The sequence below is a fragment of the Hippocampus guttulatus genome, chromosome 9 (genome assembly GCF_054856545.1).
Source record: "Hippocampus guttulatus isolate MCC_2025c chromosome 9, RoL_Hgut_1.0, whole genome shotgun sequence".
NCBI classification, from domain to species: domain Eukaryota; kingdom Metazoa; phylum Chordata; class Actinopteri; order Syngnathiformes; family Syngnathidae; genus Hippocampus; species Hippocampus guttulatus.
In genome coordinates, this window is record NC_141269.1 from 12,240,954 (window position 1) to 12,257,739 (window position 16,786).

At 40.5% G+C, this 16,786-nt stretch overlaps 2 protein-coding genes across 2 annotated transcripts in view; one reads left to right on the forward strand and one right to left on the reverse strand.

Annotated features, from left to right (window-relative positions):
* Positions 1–5,516, reverse strand: part of LOC147200350 (protein kinase C alpha type-like) — a 97,248-nt gene extending 91,732 nt beyond the window's left edge. Inside the window, exons 1-2 of the mRNA XM_086120771.1 lie at positions 5,225–5,516; positions 2,074–2,105 (exon numbers count right to left, since the gene is read on the reverse strand). Of these exons, the coding sequence (XP_085976897.1) occupies positions 2,074–2,105; positions 5,225–5,391 (199 nt within the window). The 5' untranslated portion in view covers positions 5,392–5,516. The remainder of the gene's footprint in view (positions 1–2,073; positions 2,106–5,224) is intronic.
* Positions 5,517–10,060: 4,544 nt separating this feature from the next.
* Positions 10,061–15,219, forward strand: LOC147200351 (beta-2-glycoprotein 1-like). Its single transcript, XM_086120773.1, has 8 exons — positions 10,061–10,228; positions 10,905–11,081; positions 11,597–11,693; positions 13,101–13,177; positions 13,345–13,533; positions 14,326–14,505; positions 14,695–14,892; positions 15,046–15,219. The coding sequence occupies exons 1-8, from the start codon at positions 10,159–10,161 to the stop codon at positions 15,108–15,110; spliced, it is 1,053 nt and encodes a 350-aa protein (XP_085976899.1). The 5' UTR covers positions 10,061–10,158; the 3' UTR covers positions 15,111–15,219.
* Positions 15,220–16,786: the final 1,567 nt, after the last annotated feature.

A 16,786-nucleotide genomic window follows, 5' to 3' on the forward strand; every position in this document is an offset into this window, starting at 1 on the left:
AATAAGTTTAGTCAAATTCTCCTCCCAGGCAAATCTGCAGTACAAATAAAGGTTATCATATTTTTAGTCAACTGAATACCCAAAATGCCAACTGATAAAAACCCTATCTTTCATGAATATTTGTTCAACAATTAATAATTAACACAACTCAGTCAGACTGATCTATTTTGTGGGGGGGGAAAAGTAAAAAAAGGAGACTCATCAAAATGTCCTGCTTATGGCACTGTAATCACAGGTGTGATGTAATGTGGCGCAATGCCTATTTTTAGCAAAAAGACATTTACGGGGATGAAAATGAAATGTCAATCCTGTTACAGAAATGTCACCCTCCCATTTATCACCTTGTCATTTTTCAAGCAGTGACTGAGAGACCGCCTGGCTCTGCTGAAGCACCTGCCCTCCATTTTATAAGAGGCTTAATAATTTATGGCTCAACAGATCTTACAAAGTGAGGACCTTTCCTACTTTTAAAAGTTGCAGCGGAAATGATCACCTCCAGATAGGGTGGTCATTATTTATTCAACATGTCTGAAAAGGGAATTTATGAAAAGTGAAAAAGACACGCGCAGGTGAGATTCATTTTTCTATCCCGGGCGCGGTGACTCAGTGACCTAGTGGTTAGCATTTCTGCTTTTCAGTCAAGAGGTTATGGCTTCGAATCTTGCCCCCCTCCTGTGTAGAGTGTGCTGGTCCACTTAATGCTTCTGTAAATTTTGCCTGATACTCTGGCTGTCTCTCACATTTCAAAACCATGTGTTAGATTAACTTAACACTTTCAATTGTCTTAAGAATGCAAGTATGAATACTGTAATTGTTTTTTTTTTTTTTAATCCATTATCTGACTGTGGCATGTGGCTGCCATTTTGCCACTTGCAGTCGACTGAAAATGAAATCGCAGTGATTCAGGGCTGAGGTAGCAACTGTCATGGCTCACCCGTTTTCTGAGAGCAAACTTGATGATGTTACAATACACACAAACGTGTTGCGCGGTCAATTTCATTTCTGACCACTGTCTCAGGACCACCACCATAGCAGTTTGATGGCAGTCACCATTGCTTGAACACTTTGTCGCAGAGAGAAAAAAAAACGTCCTTCCTATTGACAATTTAAGACTCCATGAAACTTCCTTCTATGTTTATTGGAATGACGTGTTCAGCTAAGACCTGTGAATGTGTCACTCTCGCTGACACTCTCATAAGAAAAGCGACCAATTACAAGGGTCAAATGTCTGGCAAGGTGTTTATGTCTACAACAGAGATGGATGTCATGTCTGAACAGTTTGGTATGAGCGAGTCACCAATAATCCGGTATGCTTTGCACCTGGTCACACCTGCTCCATGTGAACTGTGACAGCAGGCACTCTTGTCATACATTTAAGAAGATAGCAATGTTGCAAAATTACAACAACAAATGCTGGCTCTGATTGCAATGCAGTGTTAACGGCATGCAAATGAGAGATTTGTGGGCAGTTGAAGCAGTTAAAAAAATAAATAAACTCCACACAGGAAGGCTGGAGCTGGAATCGAACCCTGCACCTATGCACTTTTCAATAGCTGTTAAAAAATATATACAGTATATATTTGAGGCGACAACACATGTAGAAAAGCAAAAAGACTCCATTCTGCTGGATGTGCATCTCAGCATCGCTGGTATGTCTCTCAATTCCATTACTTCTCAAATCGCCCTCAGTGTGATGAGTGTTTTCTGCTTCGCTTCCTGCCAAATTGAGTTCTTGCCATACGACAACATGGCGCAGAAAATGTTGATTGAGGCCCACATCCTTCTGACCACATGTTTTCAGGAACAATAAACACTATCCAGCTTGTGGGAAAACAATAGTTCCGTGCCTGCAGAACCGCAAGCTAAATATGAGGTGGGTGTAAGAACTGTGAAGATTTTTCTGAATATTATGCCAAATTGTCTCTGTTTGCTGAGCTACTTTCTACATGACCACTTGTTTAACCACACAGACCACTGGGAATGATCCACATCACAAGTGGGCGCACACACACATACACGCCAAATAAACACATCATTTTTGAATAAGACAGATATGAAGTCAATTCCGTTTACCTTGGCACTGAAATCCTTGTTTTCCAAAGCCCCTGCGGAAGCAAAGAAAGAAGGATTAAATGAGTTGACCATTTCCACTCACACGATCAGAAGCGCTTTCTATTTAACAGTTGATGGTCTGAACTCATGATGTGAAACACATAAACAATCATGAGGCGTTTTCTGGGAGTTTTTGGAAAGTCAAGCTAACCTAGCCTTCACCACTAGACTACAAAGTCCAGCGATTCCACTATGCACATGGCATTCTTTGAGTCTGGAATGGTTTTCATGCAGAGAACTGGCACTGTGTGATTCCTGCCAGACTTGCTAAAACGTCCAGTCCGCTTATCTGCATGATGTTGTGTTAGTGAGTCCCTCCCAGAAAACAAAGTGGACTCTCCCTGCCTCTATTGATACAAAGGGGATTGGAAGAAGTTGTAGTCTGTAATCACAGGACATGTTTGGCTCTCTGGACTACGAACTAAGGAGTGCCAATAGCCAGTGCGCATGCCATGCTGTAAAACTGTCAAGGTCATAAACTGCAAGCAGTAAAGGCCATGAGATCATACTAGCACCTGCAACAGTGGATGCCTGTGAACATGGGCAGAAACCTACAACCTCTGAAGTTGAACACAACCTGTTAAGGAAGACTGGTCTATTTCTTTAAATTTAGACAAAAAACCCTTGCGGGTGGGAGCCATAACAGCCGTGTCGATATATTCAAAGGTACCGGTAAATACAAATGACAACACTTTTGGCCATCTTCAAATTATGCTGTGCAAAATGGATGATGAACTCCGCTCTGACGGCAACCCCCGGCAAGCATGTTTCATCAGCCCGTCACGCTCACGGCTGATTAATTTTAACCATACGAACATCCAGTTGCATTCTAATGTGTTAATCTCACTTGAACATGTTTTTTTGCTCATGACAGTTTAACTTTGCGGTACCCGATGAAAGGGACAGGCGGTCTGCATAATAGTTACCGCTAAAATGCTGAAATTCAGAGCATTTGGACAATCTTAAATTAAAAACATTATCTAAATGATTAATTGATTATCAAAAAAGAATTATCAGTTCATTTGAAAAGCCATTAATTGTTGATTAATCGATGAATTGCTCCACCTATACAAGGAATTAAAAAATAAATAAATCACACTTTCATCTATCCCATTTTAGCAACATTTTTTCATTCTTAACTGGCATAAGTGTAAAACTTAATGAACTACTGTATAATCAAGGTAAAATAAACAGCTGACCCTTTGTAGACCCAACAATAGCAATACAGTATAGCAATTAAACAAGTAGAGAAGGAAGCTTGCTGAATGTGTTTCAACTGCATGCATTCAAAATCGCTCGACGGTATATTAAAACATCCATCCATCCATTTTCTATCGCGCTGATCCAGTCCAGTAATGCTGGGACCTGCAGCATATTCCAACTGACTGGTCAAAAGGTAGACTACCGGACTACAGACAATAACACCATCAAGGCCGAACCTCACTGAGCGGAGAAGGTTTGCAAATGCGCACGTAGCGAATGTTGCTCTTTTTTAGTCAGGATTCGTTCAAGGTGGCAAACGGTTGCAAAGACCTTCACCGACAAATATAATGGCCTCAAACTGTTTTTCTTGATGCAAAGAAATTTGAACAAGTTCAAAGTTTGATGGCGACAAGAAATGTCTTTACGACCATTAAAATTGTTTGGGAATGTCGGGCTTTGCAACCGTTTGCTACATTGAACAAACTCTGCCCAAAAATAAAAACTCAAAAGACAAATGCTGCATGCGCACACATGTGCAAACCTTCAGCAGTCAGTGACATACATGTTCAGAGTGGGAACCAAACCCACGCTTGTCAGGGAAGGTTATTATAGTTAAAATAATCATAATAATAATAAAAGAATGAAAAACTAAAATTATTTGAAAAAACATTTTCATTAATGAAATGAAAATGTTAAAAAAACAGAGAAGCAAAGAAACAAAAACAAAAAGTACTTTAATTACTTTATTACACACTACAGTATGTTGTAACCTTTTTTTCCTTATCTTGCTCTAGTCAAGTACCGTACATATTTTTTTAAACTAAATAAAACAAACAAAAACAAAGCATTGGGGGGGGGACTAATTAAAAACAAACAAACCTGCTCTGAAAACTAATTAAAACTGAGTTTAAAAAAAAAGTCCAAATAAAATAAAAATTAACCACCATGAAAAATCCAATCTATTATAATAACTCTGTGGTGAGGTGAGAGAACCATTGAAACAGATGTCTCCATCAAGTCACTTGTGAGCTGCTGGTAGCCTGCTAGACAATTTCCAGTAACTGGCCAAATTTGGCTTATATCTCTCACTCTGGAGACACTAGATTTTTTGAAATCTCTTTTAAACATCTTGTCTTGTTCTGATTGCTGTATTAGTACTTACTGCAGCCCAAAATCTGATGATATCAAGCATTATGAAGTAAAAGATGACATGTAAGTGAGGTAAATATTTTAAAAATCAACAAAAACATCCTATATAGCTTGGAAATAATTTTAATTTCTTCATCGTTAAATATTGCCATAGAATACCAATGTGCAATGTTCTGCAGGAGATGTATAAACCAATTAAAAATAAATAAACAAGAACATGGTCCTGATCAATGAAAATGTTTCCACTGTAAGTCGTCTGCAGAATTACTGTCAAATGTGCACGTTAACGATAAAAAAAAATAAAGAATTGCAGTGTGACTCAGCAAGGGAAATCGAGGACTCGTCAGAAACGCGCATCAGCTTAAGCAGGAAACATTGCAGGAAATGTCTGTAATGCTAAATTTGTATAACGTTTACTTTATCATGACTTCCAATCAAAAGGGAACTTCACCAATGGAATACAGACTGCACATGCAAGCAACGTTTTCCACATTTTGAGGGCTTTGAAGAGGAAAATAAACAACACGGTCCTCGCCATATGGGTCGGGGATCCCTGAAGAAGTCTACTTTTTGACATCGCAGTCGACACGTTGGTGCGATTTGCAGGATCAGGTGGGGAAAAGTTGCAAAGTGAAGTTGCGTAACATCATGAAGGAAGGATCGTAGGCGCGAAGTTGCAATCCAATATGCAACAGGCTGCATGCGTGGAGGTGGAGGTGGAGGTGGCCGGGTAGGGTGGAGGCGGAGACGAATGGCTTACCAGATGAAGTCCGTGCAGTGGCTGCAGAAAGTCGGCTGTTTGAAAAACCTGGCTGTAAACTTGTGGTTATTCACTTCGTGGACGTTTTTCTGCCTCAGGGCGCCTCTGCGAGCAAACCTTTTCGCCACGACCGCGATGAACGAGTCGTTCAAATTTGTATCGGCCATGTTGAACGCAAACAAGCTCCGTGTCGCTGTTTTCCGAGTGTCGTGTCTTGCTAGGGGTTGGGTCGGGAACCAGCAGAGAGACACGCTGTGGACTTGGTGAGTGCTTGTGAGTGAGGGCTTTTCCCAGTCTGTGGGGCTGCCACTGGGCACCTCCGCTGTCAACTCCGAGCACCGACAAGTCAGCTATGGCTGAATACAAACAGTACATCCGCTATTACATTCAAAGTAAAAGCATGTAAATTTCTCCCACTGCGCACGAGAAGCAGAGACCGCCCTGTCTATTAGACCCCCCCTCCCCCCACACACACACTCACGCCAATTCACAGTCAAAAGAGCCCAGTGTATGATTTTATTTTATTGTTTGACTTCTGGTCACTGGTTAACAATTTTTCATACATTTTTTACAGAGATGCAAGTAAATTTTTTTTGTGATGTTTTTTAATTATTGTTATTTTTGTGCTTACTTTGAATATGCCCTCGTTTTTTCTCTCTCGCAAATCAGGCTTTAACAATAATAATAAAAATAAAGTAATATTCACCAACTGTTTAGGATTTAAGGGTTAGGTTCAGCAACAGGTGGAATTTTTTCTGAAGCGTCATCGCTATAAATTACAACTCATAGTGAAAGCACTATTGCACACATTTTTATAGGTCCAAATTAAAAACAAGAAAATTGTCTCAAAAACATGATGTGTTAAAAAAAAAAAGCAAATACATTTTTTTAAATCTGTGTCGAAAACACACTTAAGTAAGCCATCTATGATTAAAATTTGCTGTTTTAAAATACTGTACCACACAGTTCTTGAGCTCCCCCTAAAATTGCCTTTTTTTCTCCTGTTCCTCTCTCTTGAGTGCCATCTTTCCTATCAAATGTGATCCACCACCTGAAAATTACTGTTTTACAGTCAATAGTATTAATGTATTGTGGCGGCACATTGTCTGCCTCACAGTACAGAGGTCCAGGGTTCAATTCTGGGCTCTGGCCTTCTTGTGTAGAATTTGTATGCTCTCCCTGTGCCTATGTGGGTTTTCCCTACATACTACGGTCCCCCACGCCCGCCCCACCAAAAAAAAAAGAAAAAATTACCTACATGACTAAACAGAAATTACATCATCAAGTTGCAACTATACTGTAGGTAAATCAAAGGTACACTAAGTCCTCTTCTATTTTGAATAATTTTAGAATGTTTTCAGTTGTAATGGAGTGTGTAACTTCGAGGGGAATTTTCCACTAATCCGCTTTTGTCATATTGATTTAAAACTAGCATGATTACCTGACAGTAGTGCATGATAAATATGATCTGTGGGGGGCATCTCTGCCCTAATTTGTTGCCTCTAATTTTATTTTGAGAACCCACTATATCAGATGAAAAACAATGAATCAGAGACAGGAGGTGTCAGTCTGGTCATGCACTTCCAGGAACACAGATTCATTGGAATCAAAACTCTCCATTACAAATAAGGTGATTTTCTGAGGTAACAAGGGAATACGTCAGCACGGGCCATGGTGGATGACAAATGATTGACACATTGTAAATTATGCCATAAATCCCTGACTGTTTTTCTTTGGGTGTGGTGTCTTATTGCAAATCAGTTTACAGGCATAAAATGTTCATCATTTGACTTTCTTGAAAACACAACATAATATTGTAAAATAAATTGACCTCAAATTCTGGAATTTCCCATAAATACTGAGGAAAAAAAGAGTAACATAAAAACATTTAAAATTTGGATTAAGGTAGTTAATGGTATTTATTTATTCATGCTGAAACTTTTGTGCCTTTTTACTTTGTTTTACAACCTAATATCCATCTATCCATCCATTTTCGAATCTGCATATCCTCACGAGGGTCGTGCTGGAGCCTATCCGAACTGTCTGCAATAGGCGGGAGACTTGAACTGGTTGCCAAACAATCGCAGGGCACACATAGACAAACAACCATTCACGCTCACAATCACAATTTGGGACAATTTAGAGTGTTCCATTAATCTGCCGTGCATGTTTTTGGAAAAAACCCACGCAGGCGCAGGGAGAACATGCAAACTCCACACAAGAAGGCCGGAGCCGGAATCGAACCCGACACCTCTGCACTGTCGACCACAGTCTACCACTGTGCAGCCCAGATCTAATGAATCAACTTCGTATTTGTTTAGTTTTTTAAAAATATATATTTTTATCACCTAGTTTTGGGCTCCATGTTCAGTTTCATCCTTACTTTTGTTCTGCATTTGCTTGAAAATGTATTTTATCATTCAATAATCTATTTTTTGTACATTTCAAGTTACACGTCTGTATGAACGTGTTTTAATGTGTTGTTGCACTTTATTGATATTCTTGCACTATTTTTTTTTCTTTTGCACATTGCTGCTGAACTTTCATCCTCCATTTTCTGCACCACCTATCCTCACGAGGGTTGCGGGCGTGCTGGTGTCAATCCCAGCTGACTTCAGGCAAGGGGCAGGGTGCACCCTGAACTGGTTGCCAGACAATTGCAGACGAAACACAAAGGAGACACAGGAAAGCAGGAGTACTGTTCCTAGTTTTCCCTAAACCAATACAGTACTAATAAACCAGATGACACTATTGTTGTAAATCGATAGCAGGCCTGGATGGTTTTCAGTATTGCATTTAGTGCTTTAATCCCTTGGAATACTATTGTGTAAATCAACCCCAGCCCTCTCCTGTACTGTAACGCTGCTGCAATTAGTTTCTAGTCATTGTATGAATGATCAATAGTCAGTATTATTGGAAGCGGGCCCCATAATCTAATTTTAGTCCTTGGGACTCCATGGAGGCATGGGCTGACTCTGACTGGAAGTGCTACTTGGCAACAATGTAGGCTCATTATCACACTTAGATTTATGTGATTAGATTACAAAAGAAATTATCTTATTTGGTTACAAGTAATGAGTAAAAGGTACATTATCAGTTCAAATGTTGAGTAAAAGTAAAAACTCATATATAAGCCTTCCTGAAATATTTATTTGAGGACGATCCCAAAAAGTCCTTCGTTACACAGTGCGTTGAATGGGGACTATTGCAACGCTCCCGATCCATGGCGTATACCTTTATTTTGAAGACAAACATCCGGGTTGTGTGTTAACAACATAAAGCCTTGATTGTGGTGTGGTCTCTCTCTCTCCGTCTTCCTGTTGTTACGCTTCACAGGGTTGGGACGCGGTCCACGATCCTGCCCTGGAATTGCTGTATGAGGACACCCTCGTGCGGAAAATCAGAGAATTACATTGTTGGTACCTGAGGGGAAAGGTCGTGGGAGAACTGCCGTCCAAGAAGAAAATGAAAATACCTGTACTGCAATCTGGATAGGTGGCCCGGTATCCAATGGTTAGTGCGTCGGCCTCACAGTGCAGAGTTACCGGGTTTGATTCCACCTCCGGCCTTCCTGTGTGGAGTTTGCATGTTCTCCCCGGGCCTGCGTGGGTTTTCTCCAGGTACTCCGGTTTCCTCCCACATTCCAAAAACATGCATGACAGGCTGATTGAACACTCTAAATTGTCCCTAGGTGTCAGTGTGAGCGTGGATGGTCGTTCGTCTCTGTGTGCCCTGCGATTGGCTGGCAACCGGTTCAAGGTGTCCCCTGCCTAATGTCCGAAGACAGCTGGACAACAGACTCAGAGATAGAGACGTCAAGAGCGAGGATTGGAGCAGATGTCTCGACCCCCACAAGCCAGAGTGCAGCACTGTATCTATCCACATCGCCACCCAGGAGCATGGGGAGAACAAACCGATTCCAGTGAGTCAAGACCAAGACAAAAATGAGACTCATGAACGCCAAAAACTCAAGATAGACCGAGGTATCTGGTCGACTTGGAGGGCTATGGCCAGGAGTTGATTGCCCGCTCCTGGACCCATAATTTCTCCGTACCTTCCACTCATCCGATCCAGCTAAACCAGGTAGGCTGGCAGAAGGTGTCCGTTAAGGTGTCATGATACTGTTCTTGTGATTCTCCAGCAGGTAGCAGAAGAGAGCCATCCCTCCAACTTGCACACCTGCTGCCAATGTAATCAGCCGACTATTTAAGGTTTACCATGTTGTCATGTCTCTGTTGGATAATTCGCCTTGCTCACGACTGTTACCAAATGTTGAATTTGTTTTGACTGTCCATGTTGTTGTTCCCGCCAGGTTTTCTGCACTTACCTTTGTATGTAGTTTTTATTCTATTCAAAGGTAGCAATTTAACATAGAATGTTACATCATTATACTAAGAGTCAACAATGTAAATGTATTTATTTCTCTTTACGAAATAGCAGTGTTACAACAAAAGGGGAAGTCCACAGTCAGAGCTTCCAGGAACACAGATTTCAGAGCAGTGTTGGGTTCTTTTTTTTGTTCTGCCAGGGACACTGGAGGTCAAAGTACACATACAACTGACAAAATGTTGGCGTGTGTCAGTGGGTTGCTAGTGTCTATTCATAAGGTAACTACTATTCTCTATTCTAGTTCATCCTAAACATGTTCAGCGGGATCAAATTCTTCCCACCAAAACTCCCCAAGCATGCCTTTCCCCCGCCTGATCTCACAAGGTTGAAAACATCACCAGTGTCTTGGCAAGGTGATGAATTAAGAATGTTGATTCTTGCTCTCAGATGAATCAAAACCAACTGTACCCTCTGTCAGCAACTAGTGCCCTTCTTATCTGTTTACTTTTGCAGAACCACAAACAGCAGTGAGAAAGTCAACACACAGAAAGTGAACTGGTCACCACAGGAAAGACGCGTTGAATTTCTGCACTTTTCTCCTCAGGATGGAACATATTCTCAATGTTTGGCTTCTAGGCACGTTTTTTATCCTTGTGACAGCACAAGAACGTCACGGTATTTACATTTTCATACTTTTTCCTGTCACAGATTACTTTTGTATTTGGTTATCTAATGATTGCTTGTAGATGAACCCTCATATTAAGTTGACGACATTGAGCAATCACCTGCCTGCACAGTGCAACATGTGGTTGTTTTGTGTCTCACAGTTGAAATGGTCTAAACTTGAATCTCGGTTTAGTCTGACCTGTCTAAAGTTTGCATGTTCGGCAGCTTCCCTCATCAAAGCATACTATGTTAACTCAACACTCTAAATTCCCTACTGGTGTCAATATGGATCGATTCTCGTTGGTCTACATTTGGTTTGCGAATGTCCAGAGGGTACTGTGCCTCTCTCTCAAAGTTAGCTGGGATAGGCTCCAACTCCCCCGAGACCCTAATGAGGACAAACGCTACACCACTTCTCCTGAATAGGGTCATGGGGAATTGCTGCAGCCTATCCCCATTGACTTCGGGCAGAAGGCGGACTACATCCTGAACTGGTCGCCAGTCAGTTGCAGGGCACATATAGAGGCAAATGACCATTCACATCGTCACTGAGTGGGAACCCATCCCATGCTGCCTGCACACAATTCGAGTGTAACACTACACGGATGAATGCAATAATAACCCAAATGCTGATCAAGACTTGCTTTGTTTTCAATCACCAGTCACTGTGTGTTTATCCTTGCAGGATGTGTAATTTCTGAGCTGGGTCCCAACATTGAAGCAACAGAATACCGGAACATCTTTAGGCCAGGGCAAGAGTTAGCGCTGTCTTGTAAACTGGGATACAGGTCCATTTTGGGCCCTCGGACAATTGTATGTACAGACGACGGAGAGTGGACTGGAACCAAATTCAAGTGCATTGGTGGGTCTCAGATCAATGTTATTTAATGTGACTGCAAATGTAAACACTTCCAATATGTTTTTTTTTCCGACAAAGATCGTGTTTTTTTTTTCCAGACATCAGTTCTTGTGGTTATTCTTAAATTCAATAAAGTTGGCTTCAACATTCGGTCAGAATCATCAGACACTTTATTAGGTACACTTAATGTGTACTGTACACATTCAACAGTATGATGCATCATCATGTCCTCCTTTGAACCATAATTATAAGATAAGATAAGATATCCTTTATTTGTCCCGCAATGGGGAAATTACAATTACTTGCAATTACTATTCTGAGTCAATCACCTTTTTAATATAATGCCAGAAAAAAGAGACAATGTTCTTCAAAACAGTCTGTATTAAATGTTGATTTCAGTTACATGAGGTTGATTCCGATCCAGCGTTCTAGCATTAGTCATTGAAAAGGCAGGGTAATATGATACTAACCGAATACTGTTTGTCGACTCAGAACTATAATACTGTTCTGTCTTGTAGCAAAGCGTTGTCCTAATCCTGATCCACTGTCTAATGGAGATCTGTACTATGAGGATACGGTGTACCAGAGCACAATCAACTATACCTGTCACGAGGGGTAAAGTGAGAACTTCTTGTTGAATTCCAATGAAGGACATGTAAGAAGAAGCTAATAGTTTAACTGGTAATGTTGATGTGCACTCTATCAAACCCCGAATGATGTTGACTATCATAGGCATACCCAGTAAACATGCCGACGGTCCTCTGGGGTTGATGCGGTGCAAAAGATTTTTTTTCTCCTTTTTTCCCCCCCACAATATTGAAGGAGTGGCCCATTAATCCTATTACACTAGAGACTGTAAACTGAACCATTCAACATATAGTAAGCCTACAAAACCAGCCCAAACTTTAGTATAGACAGTACGATGAGTCAATCGGGATACAGGATACATAGAGTATGTTCCATTCACATGATCGGCTCATCAGCAAGCTCGGAGAAGCCTGATCATGAGCTTGATCATTTAAATCAGGTGTTTTGGAAGAGGGAGACTTGTAACACAGGCTGGTTAGGGGATCTTAAGAACCGGACTTGGACACCCCTGATCTAGGAACTGTAGTTTGGACGGCTGAACAGTTGAAGCAGCAGCGGGCAGGAAAAGGAGCAGACACAGATGATGCAGGCTTTTGAAAATTCAGGGAAAAGTGAGCGGGAAAGTGTCACTGCCGGTGAGCAGTTGTAACATTTGCGTAATACAGGGACTTCGAGCGGATGGCGGTAACGTCACCTACCTTCCGTTACATGGCTTGAGCAAGAGCAATCAATTAATATTCCTAAATACTGAAATAGTAACACATTGCTCAAGAGTTGTCACATGGATAAATGCATACTTCCCAAAATCTCGAAGCATAAGCATCTTATTATAATGATATTGGAGATTTTTAAGGCTGAGAAGTTGTTTGACAGCAGCACCTGTCCGTCTTCAGCCACATCATAACATCTGAGATATTTTTGTTAAAAGATAAGGTATTATTTTGAATTAGCAACCCTCTATGCCAGGGGTTCCCTTTAATTAGATCACTGCGAGCCCTCCTAGTTTTTTTACTATTGATATAGCTGCCTGTCAATGGTAGGGAATGAGTTTAAAAAATAACACACTCTCTCTCATCATCATTGTGAAATCTGTCACTTGATTGACATAAAGAGCAGCCAGTAATGTCTGTTGTAGGCCTCACCAATATGTGTATAAGGAATTCAAAGTATATTTTTCAATAAATACAGATACTGTCCACATTTATTTTCAGGGATATCAAGAAAATACGTATAAGAAATTATTTCAAAAAATGATCGACCGAAAAAAATAAAAACATAACCTTAAGATACTGAATACATATAACCCAATGAAATAAGGTGGAAGAGAAAGCATTTGTGGGATAGTCCCATGCTATAGTGTTTCAGTGGTTTAGGATAATGCTATTATTGGCAATCTAAAGAATTATGAACGAATGGCGTGCTTTCTTTCCAAAGGTACACCCTCTCTGGACCCAAAAATGCAAAATGCCAAGCTGATGGAACATGGAGCACAACAGTTCCAGAATGCAAACGTATTTAGTCTGCCATTTCCTTCTTTCTCCCTTAATTTCCTTTCAATTTGGAACACAGCAAAGTAATCCTTTAGCACTCCTATACAGTATTGTGAACAAATCAAACCTAACCCAATATTTTTTTACATTAATTGATACATAACACTATATGTTTGCTTGTCTTGCAGCTGTGTCTTGTGGGCTGGCTCCAATCCCAAAGTTTGGTCTTATCAGTTTTAACAAGAAAATAAGTGGAAACGCGACATATTTTGGCACCCATGGGACATATAAGTGCCTGCCTCCATATGTCCTCTTTGGAAACGCACACGCTGAGTGCACGGCCAGTGGCAACTGGACCAAGACACCTGAATGTCGAGGTATAGTAAAAAAAAGCAATAATAATTTATATATGTATATGTATATGTATGTATGTATATACTCTCCAAAAAGCAAGTTAAGGGGGCTTCCAACACAATTAAGATGCTGGATGGATGCCGCAGTTTGTTCGGATTTGGAAGCTATTTTCTCAATAGGGAATAAAATGTGTCCTTAATCAGGTCCAACTGACATCATCATGAAACTTTAAATAAGCTCTTCCAACACACTTTTAGTTTAGTCACATTTCATTTTAACAGCTAAATACAGCACATGGCAGCATTTCTGCTTCACAGTGCAGAGGTGCAGGGTTCAATTCTGGCTCCGGTCTTCCTGCGTGGAGTTTTCATGTTCTCCCTGTGCCTGTGTAGGTTTTCTTCCACATTCCAAAAAACATGCATGGCAGCTTAATGGAACACTCTAAATTGTATCTTGGTGTGATTGTAAGTGCAAATAGCTGTTTGTCTGTGTGCCCTGAGATTGGCTGGCAACCAGTTGAGGGTGTACGGCCCGAAGACAGCTAGAATAGGCTCCAGCACACCCGCGACCCTGAGGATAAGCGAAGGAAAATGGATGGATGGATGGATGGATGGATGGATGGATGGACGGATGGATGGATGGATAGAATACAATGCATACAAGTGTAAAAATTATTTACCTACTGATAATTGAATTGTACTATTTCTGAAAGCTGGTTCTTGTAGAAAATTGTTGTTATGAATAAAATATGTTCACTGAATCAAAAGAAAGCTTTCTCTATCAGTATTAATTCATGGAATGCTAAATATTTCCAGTGGTTACGTGTCCTCCACCGGAGAACATTTTCAACGGTTACATGTCGAGCAATGACCAGAGACGTTACAACTTCATGGAGACGGTGCAGTACGGCTGCAATGGTGACTATATGCTGCAAGGAAGCTTCCAAATTTCTTGCCAGAAGAATGGAGATTGGTCTGAAAAACCAGCCTGTAAAGGTAAGCCAATATAGCTATTGTCTTATATTTATACAGTTCATTAAGAAGTTGTGTTCTGTTTTGAGGAGCGTTCTTCCAATATTTGCATAGGTTTTCACAGGTATTTCAGAAAAAAAATTGCTTAATTTTTAAAAAAAATGCATAACATTGTCATCATATTTTATATGTTGCCATTTCTATTACCTGCAGCTCCTTGCCGCATTGACATAGGAAGAGGAAGAATATTATACAAAGAAAAAAAACTCTGGATTGGAGATCTCGACCCAAACAAAGTCTTCCATAATGACATTGTGTCAGTCTATTGCTTGGACAAAGTCAGGAAATGCGGCTATGCTGTGTCAACTCAGTGCATCGATGGAAATCTCAAAATCCCTGAATGCTTCGAAGGTAATGCATTGGGATGTTGAATAAATTAATTGCCCACACAAACTGTTGAAATGCTATTATAGTACATTGAGAAACAATATTGAGAACATTTTAACAGCTACTCAAACTGTCATCTATCTTCTAACTACAGTAATTCTTTGTGTTTCTTTTTAGAGCCAAGCGGAATTGAATATACCTTTCATTCTGGTTCACTTCCTTCAGAAATAGAGCAGTGCTGAGACGTAACAGATCTCTTCTCTGATGGTGATTATTAAATCACTGTAATACTCACAGGATTACTACAGTATTGTGCTGGTCTCCAAAAATAAAGTACATTTTGGGGCTTAAGATGCATGTGATTCATAATTTGTGTGTGATGTCTTCTGTAGAACAATTGAAAAATGAACTACATTTTGTGAAATAAAAAAATACCTCTATTTTTGGGGGAAAAGATTATAACAGTCTGTCACTACAGCCACAAAAGGCAAGTTAAAACTTGACTCAGCAATACCCAGAAACACTTCTCAGGGCCCAAACTCATTTGTGATGGACTGACCCAAAGTGTGACAAGCACACATTTCGGATGAGGGCCAAACAGGAAAAGAACCATAGTGCAAAGTTCAAAAGTCAGCAGGTGTGTTGGTCTTGGACCATCTTAGTGCCCATGGCATGGGTAACTTCTACCTTTGTGAAGGAACGATTAATGCTGAAAAAGGACATCCCTTCCTACCAATACATGGAACAAGTAAATCATGGGAGTCAAAATCCAAACCCAGGGGGTCGCTGTGCTGCATGTTTTCCATCTCTCCCTGTTGGCTGTGATTATTAGCCTCGTGTTTGCATTCAATGCTGTGCCGTGCTGCAAATTGCGCACAATGGGATAACCTACTTCATAAGTGTCAAACTCCAGTCCTGGAGGGCAACTGTCCTGCATGTTTTCCATCTCTCACTCTTGCAACACACCTGATTCAAATGAACAGGATTGGTATCAGGCTTCTGCAGAGCTTACTGATGAGCTGATCATTTGAATCAAGTGTGTTGAAATATATATATATATATAAAATGAGTGCTCGAGTTTATTTCAAAGCACAATTCCAAAGATGTTGGGATGTTGTGTAAAACATAAACCAGAACAGAATACAATGCCCTATAGTCATATTGTAAGTGCAAATTACTTGAATCAAGTGTGTTGAAATATATATATATATACTCGGATCTCAGAATCCCCATATATATATATATACACACACACACACACACACACACACACACACACATACATATATACATACACATACAGACACACATATACACACACCTCACCTCTATTTTTGGGGGAAAAGATTATAACAATCTGTCACTACAGCCACAAAAGGCAAGTTTAACCTTTATTCAGCAATACCCAGAAACGCTTCTCATGGCCCAAGCTCATTTGTGATGGACTGACCCAAAGTCCAACCGGTTCAGGGTGTCCCCCGGCTACTGCCCGAAGACGGCTGGGATAGGCTCCAGCACCCCCCGCGACCCTAGTGAGGATTAAGCGGTTCGGAAAATGGATGGATGGATATATACACTTCCGGGTTTGCATACCTGTCAACTTTTCGGAGCACCAACCTGTATAAACTACCAAAAAAATCCTTATAACATACCAAAGCATTTTATATGTCAAAATAACGGCAGAAAAAACCCAACGAAATTTTCAATGATATTATATATTGTAGATCTCCATAATACAATGTCTGGTTAATGTCTAATCATCATTCTAGTTAGTGGCATTACTGTGTTCAGAGTTGTATTCCTGCGTTACTTTTTTCACCAACTCCAAATGCTGACCCATCGGCTCGAAGTTACAGCATCCATTCATATTTACTTTGGAAATGAACTAGCACCATTCTGGGGGGGAACGGAAATTTTC